We start from the raw sequence: 22,541 nt of genomic DNA on the forward strand, positions 1-22,541 counted from the left end.
AGAATCTGCAAGTCATTATGCTACAAATACCCATTCTGTTTAGGTGTTTGTTGAGCTTGCAGTGCCCAGTTAGGCTTCTGGTAAGGATTTTTAATTGGTTCCTACCCAAGGTGAGCACTAATTCTGATTGTTTCTTGTTGAAGTCCGGAATTAGTGCCTTAGAGTGTTCAAGGCCAGGGGTCTCAGCCCATTGCTTCCTGCATAGTCTGTGACCCCATTCCTTGAGCACTTGCTTTGTGGTACTGGGAGTTATACCACAGACTGGTTCTGGACCATATATGAGACTCTCGGCCCCAAGCCTAGCCAGCTCGTCAGCGGTTTCATTGCCGGGGACGTTGCTGTGGCCCGGGACCCATACTAGGCGGATGTTGTTGTTCCTTCCCAGCATGTTTAACGTCTCAATGCATTCCAGAACTAATTTGGACGAGACTTCTGCGGCAGTCAGTGCTTTAAGTGCAGCTTGACTATCGGAGAAGATAAAAACGTTTTTATTAACTAGGGCCATCTCCAGGCTTTCTAGTGAACAACCGAGGATAGCGAAGAAACACAGTCGCAAACTCCCCCAAACAGGCGTATTTGCCTTTTGGTGGCCTGCCTCCGTAGATTCCGGCTCCCGCACGGTTGTCTTTCCTTGATCCATCCGTGAACCAAACTATGTCGCTAGGGCGGACATCGATTGGATTTTTCCTTTCCCAGTCCTCCCTGGAAGGTATAAAAACCTGGTACTGCTTCGAAAAGCTATACACCTTGATCATGGCATCTGATGGCATGGCCATGATAGGTGATTCACTGAGAGACTGTTCCAGCTGTCGAAATGGGGTGGAGACCCAATTCGTCCCACCCGCCGTCCTGGCCCTGAGAGCCACCTTTTTGGCCTCCATCTGAACAAGCAGAGGAAGCGGAGTTAAGTTGATCAGGGCCTCGAGGGAAGCGGTGGGTGTTGACGAGAGTGCACCCGTGATTATTAGACATGCCAGTCTCTGTACGCTGTTTAGTCTTTTGTGACAGTTTACTTGTTCAGCCTTTTTATGCCACACTGCGCAGCCATATGTGGTAATCGGTCTCACTACGGCTGTATATATAGCCATAGCATTGCCTTCAGCCGAATACCCCATTTAGAGCTGACAAGCTTCCAACAGGAACCCAGAGCACATCTAGCCTTTTTCGTAATATACTCGATGTGCTTATTCCAAGTGAGTCCTTTGTCTAGGATTACTCCTAGATATTTGACATCACCCGCAAACTTAATAGTTTTCCCAAAGAGTGTTGGGGGTCTTAGTCCCTCCGTAAGCGTACACTTACACGTCCACAATATAAGTGCTACAACTGTGGGCCCGTGAGCTAAGGATGAGGAAGATATGGATCAAAGACGATGCAAGAGATGATTATGGTCCACTGCCCACTGGCACTAACTATTTTGAAGTGTTTATAAACACTTATATTAAAAAAAATAGTCAATATCACACTAATCACACTTACACGCAGATGCGTTGGTGTGCACACGCCCTCCCAAGCGGCATTTATCACACGCACACGTACAAAAATATGCTAACACGTGACCACTCATGACACGATCCAAGCGCAAACGTAGTGTTGTGTGTAACTGTGTACAATGTACATATTATACACTACGTGTGCGCTTAACGACATGCAGCTCACTGTGAGCGTGCATTAAGCGTGCACATGATTGCATTTACAAACGCGTCAGACGACACGTTCATTCAAACCACTATAACTAGAAATCTTTATTGCAGCTCAAGAAGCGCACGATGGAGAGGAAGCAAGGCTCGAGTTTGCTCGGCTCCGTGAAATCACTGAAATCCAACGGCGATTGCAACGGCCACGAGACCCCCCGAGACGGAACCCTCACCAACGGCCAGAAGGGCGAGTTCGATGACCTCATCTCGGCCCTCAGAACAGGTGATGTCTTCGGTGATGACGTAGCCAAGTTCAAGCGCTCAAGAAAGACGTCTAAAGCCAGCTACAAAGGCCGGGACTCCCCCCCGCGCGGCGTCCACAGAGAGGACTCGAGAGAGAGACAGAAGAATTGAATCGGGAATTGAATTTCGAACTGTCAGAGTGATAATCGATTTTGGTGATAATCGAAGTCAAATCGATTTTAGCCTAGGTGTCGAATAATCGAAGAAGCGATGAATCGAGTGATTTTGTAGTGAAATAAAGATATCTCTAACTGAATAATCCTCCGCTACCTATTAATAATCGATATTATTCATTTGACTATTCTCAAAAATCGATATCGACATGACCAAATTGACGTTTTCGAGTAGAAGTAAACTCGTTTCGTTTCGACTTAGGAGATTTATGCATAGTCATTACGAAGATTCGATATCTAAGGGCCTGTATTCTCGTTGTTTAGTGCGAGTGCAGGTACTTGGTACAAGTGATTAGTGATTAGGAGAAATTAAAGGACTTGCACTTATCAGTCGCTGTCCATGCATACCTCCTCCTGATTACTAATCACCTGCAATAATCACCTTCACTTATCACTAATCAAAGTGAACACAGGCCTTATCTGCAAACTTAGCTAACTAGATGTTACAATTTAGTAGCTAGCTCAGTATGATCGTGTATGTGTAAACACCAAATTGACGAAGAAAATGTAAGAAAAATTATAAGTCCAATGTAAAATTAGGCTCAATTTATAGTAGTCACAATATTACTTAACGGCTATAATTTTAAATTTTCTGTATTGGCAACACTTAGGGTCGATTACATTGCAAAGTTACGATTGGAGTAATTTAAAACTGAACCTTATTGAGTACATGAAAAGGTACACATTTATTTACCAGGTTTGCCGCATGCGGCGTTGGGCTGTATGTTCCAAGTTTGAATGTTAAAAAAAATGGATTTTAAAAATATTCAAATTTGGAACGTGCAGCAACGCTTCGCAACTTTGCATTGTGAACTGCCCCTTAGCCTAAAGGTGGCCATACACGGGACAATTATCTCCTCGATGTTAAAATCGGACGACAAATTGTACGTGTGTAGCAATATCGCAAACGATTTTACGTTCAAAAGATCGATTGGACGATTTTCTTGACGATCGATCGAAACGACAAATTGTCCCGTGTATGGGCACCCTAATACCAGCCTAAGGATTTTGCTTGTATAAGACTGTATTCCGTTTGGAAGTAAGTTTGTGTGATTCTGGTTACTATTAGGTCATAGTTTTCTCATTTTGGATCGAATTTTATTATAATCTTGAGCGATGCTGTCAATACATTGTCTTATTTGTATTTATTTTAAAATAAATGTGCAAAATTTTATGTTTATAATTTATATTACAATTAATTTTATAGCTGTGTATGAACTTTTAAGATTTTTAAGTTATTTCTTATTTAATGATTCTGTAGAAATGTATTGACAGTATAGTTTCTATCGGACCTTTTAGTGAATATAATAGAGTCGCTAAATACGTATTGTTAAATAGGAATTGTTAGGATTTAACGTTTAAAGGGAGGACCATATTGTAGAGCGGAGCGGTAAGCGGTTTTTATGCGAACTTTAAAAAATATATTTTCGTAGATTCGTAAAGCATTATTTATATTGCTTTCTATCATCGTAAGATGGTATATTATATTTGTATATGAACGATCTCCTAAGAATTCTTAGGAATTCCTATGGTTGACCGTCTATTATAGAAAGTTAAATCACAATACTCAGTTTTCAATAACATTCTTGTATGAATAAAAAAAAAATTTCATTAATCCCAGTAAAGGTTTATTAATTAATTTTAAAACCATCTAATATTAATCGATTCTTGTTTCAGTGAAAAGTTAGAAATCGCTCTCCGCTCCGCTACTCTCAGTTGTATCACCGTTAACAAAATAGCTAGATAAATATAATACGACAAACCAACGTTTTTGGATATATTTACATTTTGTATTTTTACATGTTTCGTAGGAACTTTTTGCCAGTCCCATCACCTATCATTTCATTACGTCATATCTGTCGAGTTTTGTACCAATGACCAACGGTGTACCCATATTCTCATATTTTATCCAACCCTAATTTACCTTCGTTTCTTGTTGGATTCAGTACGTTTCATACCAAACGGTATGAAACGCACTGAAAACGTACGTCGCCCACTTTGGGAAAGGCTGGTCTAGAACGTTAGAAGAAGAATAACATTTTTTCGTTTCATAAAAAGTGACTGGATCTAATAATTAATGAAGGTGTATTATATTTAACCGGTTGTTATATTCTATAAGCAGTTACAATATAACTTTTTAAAACATTTAATTAATAGCAACAACAATTTTTGTTTTTGTAACTTATATAAGACAAAAATATGTTATGTAACATATTTTAACATAATACTGTAGCACCCAAATGTAACTCCTACATACTTTAAATGGAAGTGGAAATTTTTATTGTAAATATAATTTAATGAGATGTTACCGTAACCCGTATTTATTTCGTCTACGTATGTTTGAACTGTAAATTTTATCGTTTTGTTCAGTATTTCATAAGTGTGTAGAGTATTTTATAACATACCCATAGATATTTAAATAAACATTTAAATCGATGCCAGTTTTTTTTCTTACGTAAGTAATTCCAAAATGTCGAGACCTAATTTGCTATTTCTGATTAGTTTTAAGTTAGTCTATTCACTATCACCTAGGCCTGGGGTCTCCAATTAGTTTCGCTCGGGGTCCTGGGCCTGTAGACAAGTGGCAAAGCGCTAACGCTAGCGCTACAAAATATATGGATTAGACATTATAGCGTTTTGCCACTTGCCTACGTGGGCTGCCTAGGGTCTAGGTCCTAGTCAGTACCTATATCATGTATATTATCTACTAAAAATTAATATTCTATAATGCGTAACTGTTATTTTTCTATTATATAAATAATTATTTTTATATACCTACCTACATCAAAAGAGAAAAATTACTCGAAGTCAAGACATTCTTCTGCTATTACACGGCAAAATTTTAATGTTAACACAAACGCTGTTTTTATCGTACTTAAACACCGATTAGGACCGACGAAAATACCACAAAATACAATACAGATGATACGCATTTTTACAACGGAGAGAAATTATGATGACTTTTTAAGAGCTCTTAAAAAGCTTTTAGTTTCATGCTTATTGTACAGCCGAAAGCTAAAAGGTTTAAAAAATTCTCCTCACGTAGTACCTACGTATATTTACGTAGTGAACGATTTAATATTGAGGGTATACCGGAAACTCCGTTCTTGCAAAATTCGTTTTTCGCACGGGAACCGTACATTTTTCCGGGATGAAAGTTTCAATAAAAAGTATCCTAAGTGTACCTATTAGTGTGAATATAAGTGTTAAGGTTGATTATTGTTTTAAACTTACAAGTTATTTAATATTAGTTTCAGTTATAATAATAATAATAATAATATCTATGGACGCTTCACACCACGGCAGTCTGGCCCCGTGGTAAGTACCTGAAGGACTTGTGTTACGGGTACCCGACAACGGAAATATATTTAATACTTTTATACTATACGTATATTTAAGATTTTTATTATATTATACACATATTTAATACACATCCATGACCCAGGAACTTTGAAAACTTTTTGTTCCGTTGGCGGGATTCGAACCCGCGCCCCCGGCTTGAGCTACCAACGCGCTCACCATTGTGCCACAGTTACCTACACTCAACGCGCATCTCATATCATGGGCCATGGCATGCTCCACGTTCAGACGGTTTCTGGCCTTTGTGTTTAATCTAACCAGCCTAAGACACTTAGACATACCTCATTACGTACCTACTAAGAGTTTTATACCATGTAGCGGCAGTGTCGTAACTATACCATCAGGGGCCCGTGGCAAATTGACGGGGCCCTATCCGTAAATAATGAAACGGGTACAATCAATGTATAAGTAAAAATTTTCTGACCTCACGGCCTCTTGGGCCGGGCCCTTTTGGGTCGCCGGTCGGGGGACCGAGGTAGTTTACCAGCCCTGCCACTCTATAGTTACGCCACTGCATCTCTGATGACTCTACGCTCGTCGCTCAATTCTCCCATGTAAAAGTAGGGATAAACAATTATAATTGAAGACGTAATTATTGGATGAATTGGATAACTGAAATTTTATAACTTAAGGGCAATTACTCATATTTTTCTCCCTCGTCATTTAAACAAACCTTGCCTACTTCATTATCTGGCTATACGATATAAGAACAAGGGGCATTTTTGTATGGAACCCGTACCCAAGCTGTAGCACATCCAGACATATAATATCAAATGAAAGGGCTTGAAAAGTTGTACTTACATTTTATTTTATGATATAAAACCTCTAAACCATGGGACAAAAAAGTTAACGAGGGTACAAGGTACCTAAGAACAAATCATAAATAAAAACACCCTGTATTATTGCATCAGTTTATAGTGTTGCTGGTAAGGAATCATTTCTGGAAAGGGTACGATTTACGAAATGCCCATCCTTCTTTATGCAAGGAACGAATATTTTCAAATTGTTACCCACATTACGTCTTCAATTGTGACGTCACATCTTGCCGCAGTATTAAAGCTCTCTAATTAGACAAACAACACTGATTATTGTTCTACATTCACCGATACCTACATAATATGTATGTACTTAAGTTATTCGAGTTAGACTGTCGAACTCGAATAACATAAACATAATAATATTAAGATAGCGTTAGGGCCTGTTCTCACCGAAACTCAAGTAAAAGGTGACGCAATTTTGCGACTTTTTGGCTGAAGTTTTTAGGTTTTATCTTTATTTTAATGAAGAAAATATTATAATTTGTTTTACCTAATAAATTGTGCAAAAAGACCGTCTTTTTTCTCGCACTTGAATCTTATGAGAGTATCCGAACTTGCGATAAAAATTTTGCGGTTTTGAAACGCACGGATTCGCGATTTAAGGGAGAGCCCTACGGGGCACTGACATTATTAAAAACCGATGCGAAAGTTTTTTTACACACGGACTACAGTTTGAAAGATTTTCAGCAAAATCGGTTCAGCTGCTTGGACGTGAAGAGTTAAGAGACAGAACCACTTTCGCGTTTATTATTTTAGTATCGCTATAATATGGATAATACTAATCCTGCGCTGACGCAAAGCACCAGTTAATAAATGATTAATCATATAATATATGTATTATATTTTATAGAGTTGAATATTGACAGATTTTCCTTCACATTGTTTATAATATTGCCTTAATAGTCCGGTTAACGAATGACTCAAGTCTCAAACGAGGATATAGAGTGCGTGAGCGGGAACCCAAGCGATTTCTGCTGGGAATTATTCAGGGTGATTAGGGACAAAACATACTAAAATTCCTGAGACTGAGACGTCTAGGAGGTGAGCCGGAGGTAGAGAGCGGGGAGGGGGCGACAAAGGTCTAAATTTTTGTTTTTTTGCCAATAACTAAAAAACTGGATGAAATTAAAGGTTATTAAATTCACTATAAATTAGATTTTATACAGTTTTTCCAAATTTTCATCTGTTTTCGAACTACACGCTCAGGAAACGTGAAAATTAAAAAAAATATTTATTATACGCGCTGAAAGCCCGCGATAAAAGCTATGTTATTCAGAAGTCTCTACGTGAGAGAGCCATGCTTCGGCATGAATGGGCCGGCTCGACTGGAGAAATACCATGTTCTTACAGAAAACCGGCGTGAAACAGCGCTTGCACTGTGTTTTGCCGAGTGAGTGAGTTTACCGGAGGCCCAATCCCCTACCCTATTCCCTTCCCTACCCGCCCCTATTTCCTTCCCTTCCCTTCCCATCCCTACCCTCCCCTTTTACCCTATTCCCTCTTAAAAGGTCGGCAACGCACCTGCAGCTCTTCTGATGCTGCGAGTGTGCGACGCATGCATGGGCGACGGAAGTTGCTTTCCATCAGGTGACCCGTTTGCTCGTTTGCCCCTTATTTCATTAAAAAAAATTAACGTTAAGTTTATATTATACTAGTTAACTTGCGCTAACCTGAACTTCTGAAATTTTCACAGAATGTGTATATCTGTTGCCGCTTTAACAAGTGAGTAACAACAAATACTAAAAACAAAATTAAAGGACTATGAGAAGAAACGTCCCCACCAACCAACAGAGCAGAAACAGGTGTCATTCGAAAGATCTACTAGAATAGAGAATTTTTTACTATGGCGACATCTGTTAAATACGTGGGGTTACATTGCAATTCCGTCAAACTTGGCGCGGCGTCGTCATCGTGCCATGATACGACGCCATCACCCTGACACGGCGCGACGCCGCACAGTGTCCCGGTGACGCGAACGGTGCACCGCGCGCCCCTATTCAGGGTGAAACTTCCGAAAAATGGCGTTCTAAACTTAAACGAGGCATGTGAAATACCTATCAAACAAAGTCGCGTAGTGGAAATATTGTCAGATTTCAATCAAACTAAATGGGCCACGGGGCGGCGCACTGTTCGTGGCACCGGAAGTCGGAACACGCGTCACGTGTCACGGTGGCGGCGTCGTATCGTGGCACGGTGACGATGCCACGCCGTGTTTGATGGTGACGCGGCCTTATGTTTTATAATAATATATTGTTTTTATTTTATTTTTTCTCTTTTACATATGCATTTCCTTAATGTTCAAATAAATAGTGTTAAAATATGGAGATCATAATATTAATATTATTGTCTTCAATTAAATCGTCATTTGTTTGTAAGTACATAAAAATTAAAAACCAGCACAGTGCGTATCGGGTCACGCGCAATATAGGGCTCTGTAGTACCGCTAGTTTTTGATAATTTTTGTATCGTCAATGAATGTACATTTGTAACGTGTTTTTTTTCACTACCAAAAATACCATCTCTCAATAAGTTTTCTTAGCCGTGATAGTTTTCCTTTAAAGTCAGCATAATATCTCCTACTCCCGCGAATTTTTCCACATTTCCAGAAGCAACCTGAGCTAAACAGCTAAACCTGAGCCTGAAACCTGAGCTAAAACAATTTGAGCTAGTGGAAGGGGGGATACTGGACTCTAACGATTTTTTCCACTTTAAAACTTCATATTTCACAAGTGGATCCCTAAATCGGAAAATGATCTTTGAATACTCTGAATAATATTTTTTAAAAACGTACCCAACGACACCCCACACGATAGGATGGACGCGGAAAAAAAACACCCCCGCTTGATGTGTATGGGGAGGTACCACAAAAAAAAGATTTTATATACCTTTTTGTCGCCATCATTAAGATAATATGCATACAATATGCCGAATTACAGCGGGGCTAAAATGGTCGCTTTGAAGAATCGTGATATGAATCATAATATGATTCATTTTTCTAAAATCGCAAAATGCAACTCTGCTTGCAATTCATTTCTGTATTTTTGTACTGATTTGACATTTGTCAGTTTGACAGTTTTGACAATTCATTTGCTGAATTGATTGAGAGGAATTGCTAAATGTGACCATTTTAGCCCTGCAGCTTTGTAGGCCCTATAATCTCTGAGAAAAACCGCTGACAGACAGACACACAGACGGACGGACAGACCGAAACTATAAGGTTTCCTTGTTAACTACGGAACCCTGATATGCTTTTTGTTTGTAGAAAAAAAGTATTTTTTGTCCAAAAATAAACACCTTTTTTTTGGAGAAAAGTTTATTTTTTTAATAAACCCCATTGATTTTGAAACTGACCCTGGTACTTAAGACTTTTCTGGGTCCCAGTGAACAAATAGAGACGCATCCCATGACTGTTGAAGGGTGGGGACGGGGTCCATACAAAATCCCCCATAGGCCTTACATAATATTTAAGGGTTTAATATTTAATATCCCATACAACAAACGTGATTCTCGGCGAGATCTCGCGAGTTTGATGAGATAGCACTTGAGCATAAAAACGTCTTATTTGAAGTGCGGACTGACACGGACGGAGTTGCGATCACGGAGTCAAAACAAAGAGGAGCTGGCCTAAGCAACTGTGCACTGTGCTTCTCAACTAGGTCCTGAATAGTCCGCCTGAATAGAGGCGGACGGAAGCCACGGAAGACATGTATTAGGCCCTCGCGTCTCCGTCCTGCGCGGAAGTAGGAACACGGTCGGGTTTTAGTGGGTACAGCTGCGGCCACTTACCATCTCTTCAGCCGTAGCAAGTCCCACATACCCCGGTGGTCCTTCCCCAACGCTACCGGGGATGAAAAAAAAAAATACAAGGTTTGTTAGTTATAAAATATTATTAAACTAAAAGATTTGTGTTATCGTTTTACCACGGACGTCCACGATTTATTATTACCGCCACGTCCAAAATTATAAATGCGCATTAGAAGCAAAGAATTCTATCCTCAGTTTAAATAGAAGTCTTTGATTAGAAGAGAAGACTGGCTGTTTCTTTCATTTGTTATTTGATAGATAGTAGATACGTATGTCAAAGTTTACTACTTAAAAATTATAGAGAGATACATCAAACAATGGTTGATGCATAAAATTCTATTGAAAAAATTGTGAAAATGAATGTTAATCTTATAATACTCATAATATTTCTTACCTTTTTTTCGTAATTTATTCAAATATTGTGATTATTTGCAAAAAACCCACCAAACTGCAGCTAATCTCGCGAGATCTCTAAATTGGCGAGATCTCGCGGTATTGTATTCATAAACTCGCGAGTCGGTATCAATGATGAGAACAGGTAGGTACTTGAAATTTTCATAAAGGCCTTAATTATATATGTACTTAAATAATTTATGACAATATTTAAATAAAATAAAAATTTAAGGGGTGCTCCCATACAAAAAACACAATTTTTGGCCTATTTTTGCTCTATGACGGTACGGAACCCTTCGTGCCCGAGTCCGACTCGTACTTGGCCGATTATTTTACATGATGTGAAAAGTTAAAACACATGATATAGAATATAGAGCATCTCGTTTAATCCGAGTTCATATTTAAATATGAAAAAAATCAATGATATTAAGTACATATACAGGTTGTAACAAAAATAAGTGATAATACTTTAGGGTGTGTACCTGTTCCTTATAGAGAGTTCACTGTGAAAGTAACATCGCTGAGAGACCAAAATTTTTTTACACTTTTGTATGGGGAAACTCGTGACGCTCGGGCCCTTGCCCATACAAAAGTGAAAATAAAATTTCGTCTTTTGGCGCTGCTACTTTCACAGTGAACTCTCTACAAGGAACACGTACACACCCTAAAGTATTATCACTTATTTTTGTTACACACTGTATATGAAAAACTCAAAGATTTTTTTTTAATTTGAATGAATTTAGTAATCTGTCAGTAATCTAGTGTCAGCTGGTTTTTACATAAAGCGTCTCCCAGACAGACGCGGCCTGCGGTGGCGGTCAGTTGGATGACTTGGCCGCGTGGCCGCGCGTGTGTCTGTGTCGTTCCTAGAACACTCAGTCATCCAACTGACCGCCACCGCCACCGCCACCGCAGGCCGCGTCTGTCTGTGAGACGCTTAACGCGGCCAAATTACGTGGGTCCACCCCTGCCTATGAATTGACTTCTCTGATAGTACATCATAATATTATAAAGGAATTGTTCACTTAAGTTTTAGGTTACTTTAAATAATAAATCTCTGAAATATTTTACCATCGTGCCATATTTGCGGTCGCGTCTTGCGTCAAAATTTAGCGTTACTTACTTATTATTTAAAGAGTTTAAATAAGGATATTATTATTCAAATTTCAAATGGCCATTGTATTTCCTTTAAAATTTCGACCTTCAGCGACAAATCCTACACAAATTAAAATAAAGTTATAATTTATTTTCAATTCGTTTCCCAATTATTGTAATAATATTACTTACTTATGTTATTTACCTATAGGACTAGGACATGGGATATGGGACATAGGCCATAGCCTATAATGACTGGTATTCTTTACGTCAACCACAAATAACACAATGTATGTAGGTACATGCAAAGCTCATATTAGTAAGTAAGTACTAAGAATATTTTCATTGTTTTGTTCAAATTGTTTACTTGAAAATAAAATTGCAATTTCTGCACTCGTGTTAATTGCAATTACAAGAATAATTGCAATTATTTACACCATTAATTGCAATCAGCGACGTAAGACAATAGGGTTATACAGTAAACCTACATCATTATAATGAAACACGAACTTTTAGACGCTTTAATGGTTTATGTCTGAGCTTTAAAAATACTTTTTCATGTAAACTTACCGCCAACTTAAGAAGTATAATGTTACAAAGATTTTCGATACTAGACTAAGACTTTTACAGTAATAAATAATAATTGTAAAACAAGTTAGGATTCCAAGACTATACATTTCTATTGATTATTAAACTAATTGTTAATAACTTGAACGGAAAAATAAAAATTTTATTTTTATTTTTCCGTTTTTTAATTTCAAAATATGAAAAAGATATTAAAATACATACTTAATAATATTTAAAATTAATACTAATTTTTTTTATTGACATCGATTAATTCTATACTCAAAATTAAATGACGAAAATCGAGCCGTTGCAAATTAAGTACAAAACAAAGAGTTAATAAAATAAGTGTTGAGAAAAAAGCAAAGGGGGTCGCGTAATATGCTTCATACTGCTACGTAATATTACTACTTATTACCGACTTTCAAAAAGGAGGAGGTTATACGTTCGGCTGTATGTATCTTTTTTTTTTTGTATGTTCAACGATAACTCAGCCGTTTGTGATCCGATTTTCAAAATTATTTTTGTGTTGTATAGGGTTTAACTTGAATTTGGCACCATGTTCACAAAAGTGGTGATCTGATGATGGGATCCTGGAGGAATCGAGGGGACTCCTTGAAATTTGTATGGAAACATATAGTGATTTAAATTTTTTCTAAAGCATTCCAGGTAAATGCTACCAAAAAGTAAGATTTCACACCAGGTTATACCTTGGATCCGAAGGTACCCAACAGAACTTTTGAATCCTTATAGATACAGGTTCGGGGACTTTGGCGTTGTTTAAACAACTGAAAGCATAAGCCAACACATAAATTTATTTGATCATCATCATCAAAATCATAATTATGTCATGGGTCATCACATTATGACCCAATTATTGATGCTTTTCGTGATATTTTGCATCGAAGCAGATGTTTTTGATGATTATTTCGCTGTTTGTGGACCGATTTTCAAAATTCTTGTGTTGTTGTATAGGGTATAATCTTGATTTTGTATAATAATTACGAAAGTGAGTAAATAACTCTTAATAAAAAGTATTAAATAACTCTTACTCTATAATAGTGCCTTTTTCAGAATTCGTCTAAATCTCAACTATTTCTGTACATACTACAGTCTTCATTACTTTGAAGTCGGTACCAGTCCCAAAAGCTTCAGATATTCTGACATTGACTGAACTCACGATAAAATTAGCTGGTACCGACTTCAAATAATGAAGACTGTAGTATGTACAGAAATAGTTGAGATTTAGACGAATTCTGAAAAAGGCACTATTATAGAGTAAGAGTTATTTAATACTTTTTAGTTCATATTATTATTGTTTTTACCTTGGAAGTCGGTTTTAATTTTTTGTTAAAAATAATATTATATATATACTTAATACGCGAGTGAAAAACTTTGTTTAACTTTTGACGAAAAATACGGAAACGTAGGTGAATGAAATTTTGCACAGTTATAGTTTATATGATGAAGGAGTGCATCGAGCTAATATTATTATGAAATTATGATTTTATCATACATTTTTTAACAAATAAAACATTACACACACTACAACACACACACTAGGAAAGATGACAGATTTTTGAGTGACAAGCCTATACATACGAAATAAACTCTTTTATTTATGGTTGAATCTGTTGACAATAAGTTGACAAATTGAGAATAGATAGTTTTTTTATTGAACCTTAAACGATGCTTGTACACGGCCAGTCTGAGATCAGCTGAGTCACAGTATAGCAATATGACATATTAGGGACTAATATTGCTATACTGTGGCTGAGTGATGAGTTTCAGAGAGAAGAGTTGAAAAAAATATGATATTGTGATAAAGTCAATATTTTTTTTTTCAAAATATAGGTAATAGTCCTAATGTCGTTGAAACTAATGTCGAATTTCGACCATTGGGCGATCTCTAGTTTAGGTAGGTACATAATTACTCTTTGTTTCATACGATAAAGAGACCAAACAAACAATATTAAAATTGTGCTTTATTAAAAAAACAACATTAAATAAGTACATACAATTGTTATAAGATATACTTAATTAATTTCTTTGATTATTATAAAAATTTAATTGAGATCGTAGTAAAACTTAACAATTAATATACTTAACAATATTTTAATGACTGTCAATACGGCAAGTAATATATTTTATACAGGGTGCAATTAAACCTTCCTTCCAAATTTTTTCCAGGGCTTAGGTATCATTAGGAGAGTCCATTTAACTAAAAAAATTGGGTGTTATTTTTTTCAATGACATATTTTATCCCATTTAAAATCGTTACAGAACGGTCACTCGCGGCGCGGGGGAATGAGAGGGGGTGACGCGGGATGAGGCACGCGCGCGGGGGCACGTCACGCGCGGCCGACGCATCGTGATTCGTGTCTATTAATTGTAGTATTTTTTAGGATAACTTTCGGAAGGTATTTCTCAACATTTTAGTACTGAGTGACTATAAAAGAAAAAATACATGTATTTTTATTTTTAACAAGGATCAATATATCAAAATTTGGCAGGAAGGTTTAATTGCACCCTGTATTATAATTGAGAAAAATATAGTATATTAGATATAAGTAGTTATGAAAACACAGGAAAGCCGATTAATCCGGTCGGCCGTCGGACTGATCGCAGGCCGACCTGACCGGCCACGTTATGCGCATTCCCGTATTGCGAAAAAAAGTCCAATTATACTTTAGACTTCTACACCAAGTTGTTATTCTTAACGCAACGCCAATCTTGAGTCAGTACTTAGTGCTTGGAGCTGCAATTATTGCCTTCTTTTTTCGTTGGGGGAATGCTTTTACGCATCCCCGGGGCCTGGGGAGGACCACTGAGGTATGTGGGACTCCCCGGGGCGCAAGGAAGACGCACCCGGGACTACCCACTAAAACCTCAACGGTGTTCTATCTCCTGAAGGTGGGACTACGGGAAACGCGAGATACACGACCGCAGCCCCACCACCTCTGCCTCTTCAGGCTCAACTCGTGGATACACCATTCCACATTACTCCGCCTAATGGATCCATCGTGGCCTACCCGACTGCAATTATGGCCTAATAGTATAATTATAAGCGAGATATGCACCTGTTTTCAAAAAAATATCTCTACGCTATTAACTAAATTAACCCTCTGAAGCTTCGTATTTAGTCCCATCGCAAAAATTGTACGACCGGCGATTTTTACCTATTAACATATTATTTTCTTATATCTAAACTTAAATTAATTACAATTTATAAAGCAACGAAGAACACATAAATTACACACACTTTATAATTTTATTTTCGTAAAAGTGCATATTATTTTATCTAAAGTTGGAGAATAATAAAATGATTTAAAATATGAAAATATAGTAAGATTGTTTTTGTCGATTTGCATAATAATTAAAAAATATAAGGATGCCTAATAAACACAAATTAAATAATTTCTAAAAAACCAAAGCGCACTATTTTGTCAATAAAGAATATTATGAATATTGAAAATAGAGACTTAGGGCTATTAACAAGAGTCGAAAATGTTAATACAGTCATCTTAAGTCTAGCCTTAAAGGCGACACAGCTAAATTCATAAAAATATGTTGATTGGTCCATACTACTATGTTTACTAAAACGTTAAAATTGGATGAATCATTTAGATTTTAGCAACATTAAAGCAACATTGATTATATTCTAAAGACATGAAAAATAGAATTCACTTTAATCTACTGAAATTCCTTATACATCCTATAAACTAAACATAAGGAGAGTTCAAAATTACATCATAAATGATGACAATAGTTGGCATAGAATTGATATTTCTATAACTATGACGATGAAAGAGCATTTAAAAGATCTATTAACCGATCTAAGTCTATCTAATAATTCGTTTTTTTTTTACCCATCCAAAAATATTTTCATCTAAACTTTGGCACTGAGTGTCTATCACAGATTCTTATCGTATCTATAAAATTGTCTTCAGGACAGCACCACTGTTACATTCTATAACTTCAACAGCATCTCAAAAACATAATATGGCAATTTCATTATCTGGTCATTTAAGATTTTAGTTGGTTTCTTTTACGTTCAACGCTAAAATTTCAACCCACGCTTCGTTAATCGGTTCAAATGATCTTTTTTGACATAAACTTAGTTTGTTTATAACATCAATTGCATTAAATGACGCGTTTTATTCCAAGAATACACGTACTGGAGTACATACAAGTGAACAAAGTTACCTACGGTTTGGAAATACTAAGAATCAGCGTCGTCCTCATTCGAAAAGTCACATAAGTAGCTTCTGCATTTATCTTTCTGTATGAAATCCGAATGGAATATCTTATTCGTCACGTTGTCTTTCAAGAAATTTTTGGAATTAAACGCGTCTAGTTTTGTTTCGACCGAGTACTTCCTTTTCTTCTCCCTTGGCGGGTCGGCCAAATCTAGAGAGTAGCTGTGTTGGATGACCTTAATTTTTTGTTTATGTGTCACATCAACGACTGTACTTTGCTTCTTATCTTTTTCAATCTTCTCTGGTTCTAGTAAAGCTGAACTCGTCGAACCTTCTTTCAATTGACAGGATTCTCCAAACACATCTTCTAGAGTACTCTTCTCTTCTTCTCTGTCAAGTATACTCGATTTCTCATTTTCCGACGTACCTTTGCTCTCTTGGATGGTGCTTAGGTTGGCTTTGGCTTTGCCTTCGTTGATCATATCGTACTGAGCTTCGATGCGTACGGCGCTTCTTTCCCTTTGGGATATAGGTGTGCTGGACACTATTGTTTCGGAGGAATTGTACCGTACAGTGATATCGTTGTAGGCTGATAGTTTGTGGGCGGGGGATAGGATGGTATTGTTGTAGTTCTTATCCGTTTGTGAGGTTGTTCGCTTCGAGTGAATTCCAAAAACGCGCTTGATTGATTGACGAAACTGAAAGGAAAATTAGTTTGTTAGTTGTCGAGTATTTCCTATTATTTATGATGATGCTACTTGATTCATATCTTCATCATACTTATTATGAGAGTTGGAGCTCTCCTGAATCACTTAGATTAGAACGAATTAAATCATCTTTATTAATAAACTTGACTTGTAGATAAAGTAGACATAGAATGCTTATTAAGTGTAAGGAGAACATTTGAGATTTATAAATTTCCTTTTAAATTCTTACCTGCGTGTTCATTCCAACGTAAATGAGAGGATCGTAGCAGATGGAACTTTTGGCCACCAGTGCCGGGATGACTCCTGCTCCAGGGGACACCTGAGAAAAAAAAACATGGAAATTATATACTGGTGCTGTCATGTTATGGTCCACATTAAAATATCTTAAAGAATTTGTATTTATCCAATAACTATTAGAATTTAGAATTGTTTTAATCTATTTGATAGATATGTTAAAGTTAGCTCTTCTAATTGCTTAAAAATTATGCTAGATTTATCTGGATTTTAATAATAACATTGTCATCTATTGTCGTACATCCTGCAAGAATATTTGCTGTGCCGGCTCATGCAATATCATTTCCAAATTAAATTCACAACATAGCGTCGGTCAAGATCTTATAGCTGAAGAATTCTTTGCAAAGATAGACACAGATGTTTGTTACTCACGATGCCCTCGGTGGCGAACTGCTCCATCAGCGCGAATATGGAGTAGGGCGTCCAGGCGACGGTGAACGAGATTATCATGATGAAAACCATGGCGGTCGCGCGCGCTTCCGCTCGGCTCACGCGCCCCAGCCGCTGCGAGTTCTGTTTGTTGTTAAATGTTATTAAAATTCGTCGTTAGCATGTTAACTTGTTAAAGCACAAACAAGACATGACACCGAAGTCTGTTAGTGTTAGCGGCTTGTTAAAATGTCATGTCTTCTCTTTCGTTACTATGAAAATCGAGAGAGGTAATGTGATACTTCGAGCATTAACTTTAACAGAAGTTGGTGAAATTGAGTCTTAATGTTGTTAACTTGTTTATTGTTGTTGTTGTATTATATTTTTAAATTTTTCCACGTTGACGACGTCGTGACGTGGAGATTTAGCCCGGCCGCACATTGTCCGAATTCTGATCAGAAACAGTTGAATTCCGCCGGACCGCCACCCCGCACACTATCCAAAATATCCTTCCGGCGAGTTCGAGCTTACTCGGCTCAGTACAAAATGTAAGAGACAGCGCGGACGTTCAACTGTTTCTGATCAGAAATTTCGGACAATGTGCGGCCGGGCTTAGACAGGCCCTTAGGGTCAATTCAGACCGCAACGCACGTACATGCATTTCTAATAGCGTGTTCGGTATCTGTAACTGCCCCGGGGCAGGGCAGACAGGGCAGGCCGAATGGATACGGAAATAGCCGAACAAAACCGAACACGAACACGAAGCACGTGGACTTAGTTTGCACTAGGCAATACGTAGTTTATGTTCTTAATTAAAACTTCGGCGCGCTATTATTTGTATAGATTTGACAGATTTCATTGCGTGAGACGTCACGCAAATCTGTCAATTCAATACAAAATTAGAAATGCATATCTACGCGTCACGTTGCGATCTGAATTGACCCTTAAGCTACAAGTACATAAATACTGACTGACCCGTTTCATTGTCCTGATGATGTTGACGTAGCTGAAGGTGATTACGGAGAGCGGCACGATCTGACCCATCGCGAACAGGAACAGGATGTAGGTGAGTGTGTTCCTGGACTGCTCGTGCCAATTCACTGAGCAACTACAACAAATGCAACAAACACGATTAAGTGCAACTGCAACAAATGTAACAAACACTATAATTCAGTGCAACTGCAAAAAAGAAAACTGTGTTGCAGTTACAACAAACAAACGTAAAAAAACGAAAATTTCTAAAAGTTATTGTTTTTTTAAAGTAAATACGACTTGAGGTAAATCCATTAATAATAATCATTATAAGGTATGTATGTTTTAAAGGAAAATGCAACAGGCAAAGTGTTTACTTATTATCAATTCCTAACACACGTCATTTCGACCACACTTGAGTCACTGGGTGCTTATAAAACGTGCCCCATCCTACTTCGGCTACAGTAAAGAGTCGAGAGTTCGGACACATATGTGGCAAAATGTTTGGTGTAACTGTAGTGCTCGTTACACTACTAGGGTGCTCCCTTAGTGCACCTTCTCGTGAGACAATGGAACAATCTGTATCAGGACACAGCACTTTTGAAACAAGAAACTTACTGTCAGAACTTTGTGCTCTGGGAGTGTTCAATACTGAATTATGTGACGCAGTCGAAGGTAGCAAACAAATAGATTGTGAGCCATCAGTGAGCATATTTAACAGTGTACTATCAAAACTACTCGACATTCATGGAGAAGAAAATGTCATAGATAGAGTTAATGAAGTTGCTAAAGAACTGTCCATGGAACAAGGAGAAAACATGACGGACATATTGTGTCGGCTACGAATGAACGAAATTCTTCGCATGGTTACTTTTTCACTTTACAACGGAGAGTCGGAAGATATAACAACTCAATCAAACGAGGTAAATACTGAAATAGAAGACAATACGATGAAGGAAACAAGAAGTAAAAGAAATACAATAGGTTACCATTGCCCTAAGTGGCGAGTACGCCTTGGTAAAAATTGTATACGCGTACCCGCTGGATATAAGGGGCTGTTGAAGATGAAGTGGCCTACACCCATTAATTAGAATATAAATTTGACACTGCCGAATGCCGATACATACTATCAGAGAAGTTGATTCCTAGGCGGATGGGGGATCTACGTAGTTAGATCACAGCTATTGAATTGACATGATCCGACCAAATGACGTTGGTTTGTCAACTGCCTAGGAATCAATTTCCTCGAAGGTACATTCATAGAAGTCAGTAGCCTTAAAAAAATATATTGTTCTTGTAAATTCAGCCATACAAATGTGCAATTAAAAATAACAGCCTTAGGAAAAAATTGTTAATATCTTATTATGTTACAATTCAATTCGGTTGTGTATGTCAGAATAAGTGTTACAATGTTAGTATCATGTGTTTTGTATACTTTACTATAATAATGCCAAAAAGTTTGTTAAAAGTGAATAATTTTATACAGCATGTGAAAATAAAAATGGAAATGTCAAAATTCAATAAATTATGTATTTATGTACCATCGAAGAATTTTCAAGAATCGAAGAAAATTCATAGATCATAGGCAGTTGACAGACGTACGTCATTTGGTCGGGTTATGTCAAATGTCAATTCAATGTTTGTAGTGATCTGTCGCCTCACGGCTGTATTTGACGTTACGCGACGAAATACGTGGGTCAGCCTTCTGCCTATTAGGCCAGGCCACAACACTGCCGACTGCGTTGCGATGTCGCATCGCAAAAACAACCTTAGAAAAGTAATGTACTTCTTTGCGATGCGACGTCTCAATGCAGTGTTGTAGCCGGCGGCCCGCGGGCAGCCCGGTAGTCAATTCCCCGCTTTAGACACTTTTTTTTGTTACCCTGCGTAGAATGGTACTAGAACAATATTGCTCGCTTTTATATTTTGCCGTAGTATGACACCCCCGGCCCCTGCCTAAAAAGGGGATGTTATAAGTTTGATGTGTATGTCTGTTACTCTGTCATTGTGAGTGGTGATCGTGGCATCTTCTAAAGTAATTAGTGGAAGATTTACTAATGTTTTGTTTTAATCAATTGCCTTTCGCATGTGATTATATTAATTTAGCTGTTGTAGACGTAGTAATATTTTAATTTATTACCTTGAAAATATAGCTATAATATCATTTTTATATATATTTTTATTAATAAAAACTATTTAATTAAAAAAAATACAGACATGTTATTTTCAAAATAGCATCTAATTGCTACAACATTTCGCCGCACCTGTAGACGGGCGATAAAACTCACGCAAGTGGTTTATCTGATGAAAATCTTGTTCATCACACTGAGTACCAAATACCGTCCGCTGTACCGTCAGACACAACATGCAAAATTGTGGTCTAAAGACCGGTTTACATTGTTCCAATCCAGTGATCATTTCCAGCTCTGGATTGCTGTTGGAATAATGTAAACAGGCACTGAAATGCACTGGAGTGCACTGGAATGCAATCAGCCATGGCGCTGGACTGGATCACTGGCTTTAATATGTAAGTATAATAATATGTAAGAGGATAATAAGGACGATTAAACCGAATACTATGCCAGTACAATTATAAATACAAGGATAAATTGTATGTTCCTGATTCTCGACAGTAAACGTATGCCTCGCTAAGCTTCGACGACTGTCCGAAAAATTCTGTTTTTTTTAATGAAATAAGGGGGCAAACGAGCAAACGGGTCACCTGATGGAAAGCAACTTCCGTCGCCCATGGACACTCGCAGCATCAGAAGGTTTGCAAGTGCGTTGCCGGCCTTTTAAGAGGGAATAGGGTAGGGGAAGGTAGGGAAGGGAAGGGAATAGGGGAGGGTAGGGAAGGGAATGGGGTAGGGGATTGGGCCTCCGGTAAACTCACTCACTCGGCGAAACACAGCGCAAGCGCTGTTTCACGCCGGTTTTCTGTGAGAACGTGGTATTTCTCCGGTCGAGCCGGCCCATTTGTGCCGAAGCATGGCTCTCCCACGTATAATTACTGTCACACGGGATAATTCCCGCTCTGGGACCTTATTTTTGATGCCTCGAATGTAACCAATAAGGCTCGACGCTCGTTGTTTCGTTCACAGGGAGTCTGCGATCATTCGAAGTTTTTGGTGGTCTCGAGAGTCGAGTCATGAGAATAGATCCTATTTGTGCAGCGTGCAGAAAACAATTTATATGTAAATTATTTTGCATACCGAGACAAATTTGATGCTGACTCTACCTCAGTTTGAGAAGTGAGCACTTTAGTAAATTAAATTAAACATACCCAAAGCTAAATACTCAAGGTACACCGTACAAGAAATCGTTAGTACGTAAATATAAGGTAATCAACTTCTGACTTTTGCGAATATGATCTACTGTTTAGGTATCCTAAGCAGTTTATTATTTGCCTATACCTACGTGTACAAACTAAGACGTGATAATCTCCTCATTCATTTATGTCTTCATTTTTTTCCCTTAAGTTTACTACCACGGTAAAAGCCTCAAAGGTATTATGTATTTAAGTAAAGGTTGGAACAGTCTTACCAATTATTCGGTTTCCCTGGATAAAAACTATCCTATGTCCTGTTCTGAGACTTAAAGTGTTCTTTTATTTTAATAATTTATCAAAAAAAAAAAAAACCACAGCCGAACATATAACCTCCTCCTTTTTGGAAGTCGGTTAAAAATTGGTTCTGCAGTTTGAGGGTGAAAGCAAATAAAGTATCGTATTTATATTATCTAACATAAGTGCTTTGAGTTGGTCTTAATAAAAAAGTTTGAACACTTTTTTTTAAGATAAGACTTAAGAATCAAAAACTTATTTCTACTGTTTTCTTATGCATAAATGACTGGA

The 22,541-nt window shown here is 37.6% G+C and overlaps 2 protein-coding genes and 1 long non-coding RNA gene across 7 annotated transcripts in view; 2 read left to right on the forward strand and 1 right to left on the reverse strand.

The window, feature by feature from the left end:
- The window catches only part of LOC121734958 (disheveled-associated activator of morphogenesis 1), a 78,840-nt gene extending 75,995 nt beyond the window's left edge, over positions 1-2,845 (forward strand). For 4 of the 5 annotated variants that reach the window (XM_042125607.1, XM_042125610.1, XM_042125609.1 and 1 more), the window contains one exon: positions 1,755-2,845. In XM_042125607.1, coding sequence (XP_041981541.1) covers positions 1,755-2,051 — 297 coding nt within the window. In that variant the 3' untranslated portion in view covers positions 2,052-2,845. The remainder of the gene's footprint in view (positions 1-1,754) is intronic. The other variant, XM_042125608.1, reaches the window with a different exon arrangement.
- Positions 2,846-3,052: 207 nt separating this feature from the next.
- LOC121734972 lies at positions 3,053-20,830 on the forward strand. Its single transcript, XR_006036806.1, has 3 exons — positions 3,053-3,245; positions 14,061-14,065; positions 20,810-20,830. It is a non-coding gene; the product is annotated as an uncharacterized LOC121734972 (long non-coding RNA).
- LOC121734964 (parapinopsin-like) overlaps positions 16,327-22,541 on the reverse strand; it is a 46,755-nt gene continuing 40,540 nt past the window's right edge. Inside the window, exons 4-7 of the mRNA XM_042125625.1 lie at positions 18,692-18,824; positions 17,720-17,860; positions 17,283-17,372; positions 16,327-17,044 (exon numbers count right to left, since the gene is read on the reverse strand). Coding sequence (XP_041981559.1) covers positions 16,370-17,044; positions 17,283-17,372; positions 17,720-17,860; positions 18,692-18,824 — 1,039 coding nt within the window. The 3' untranslated portion in view covers positions 16,327-16,369. The remainder of the gene's footprint in view (positions 17,045-17,282; positions 17,373-17,719; positions 17,861-18,691; positions 18,825-22,541) is intronic.

The sequence above is a fragment of the Aricia agestis genome, chromosome 16, assembly GCF_905147365.1.
Source record: "Aricia agestis chromosome 16, ilAriAges1.1, whole genome shotgun sequence".
In the NCBI taxonomy this organism is placed as follows: domain Eukaryota; kingdom Metazoa; phylum Arthropoda; class Insecta; order Lepidoptera; family Lycaenidae; genus Aricia; species Aricia agestis.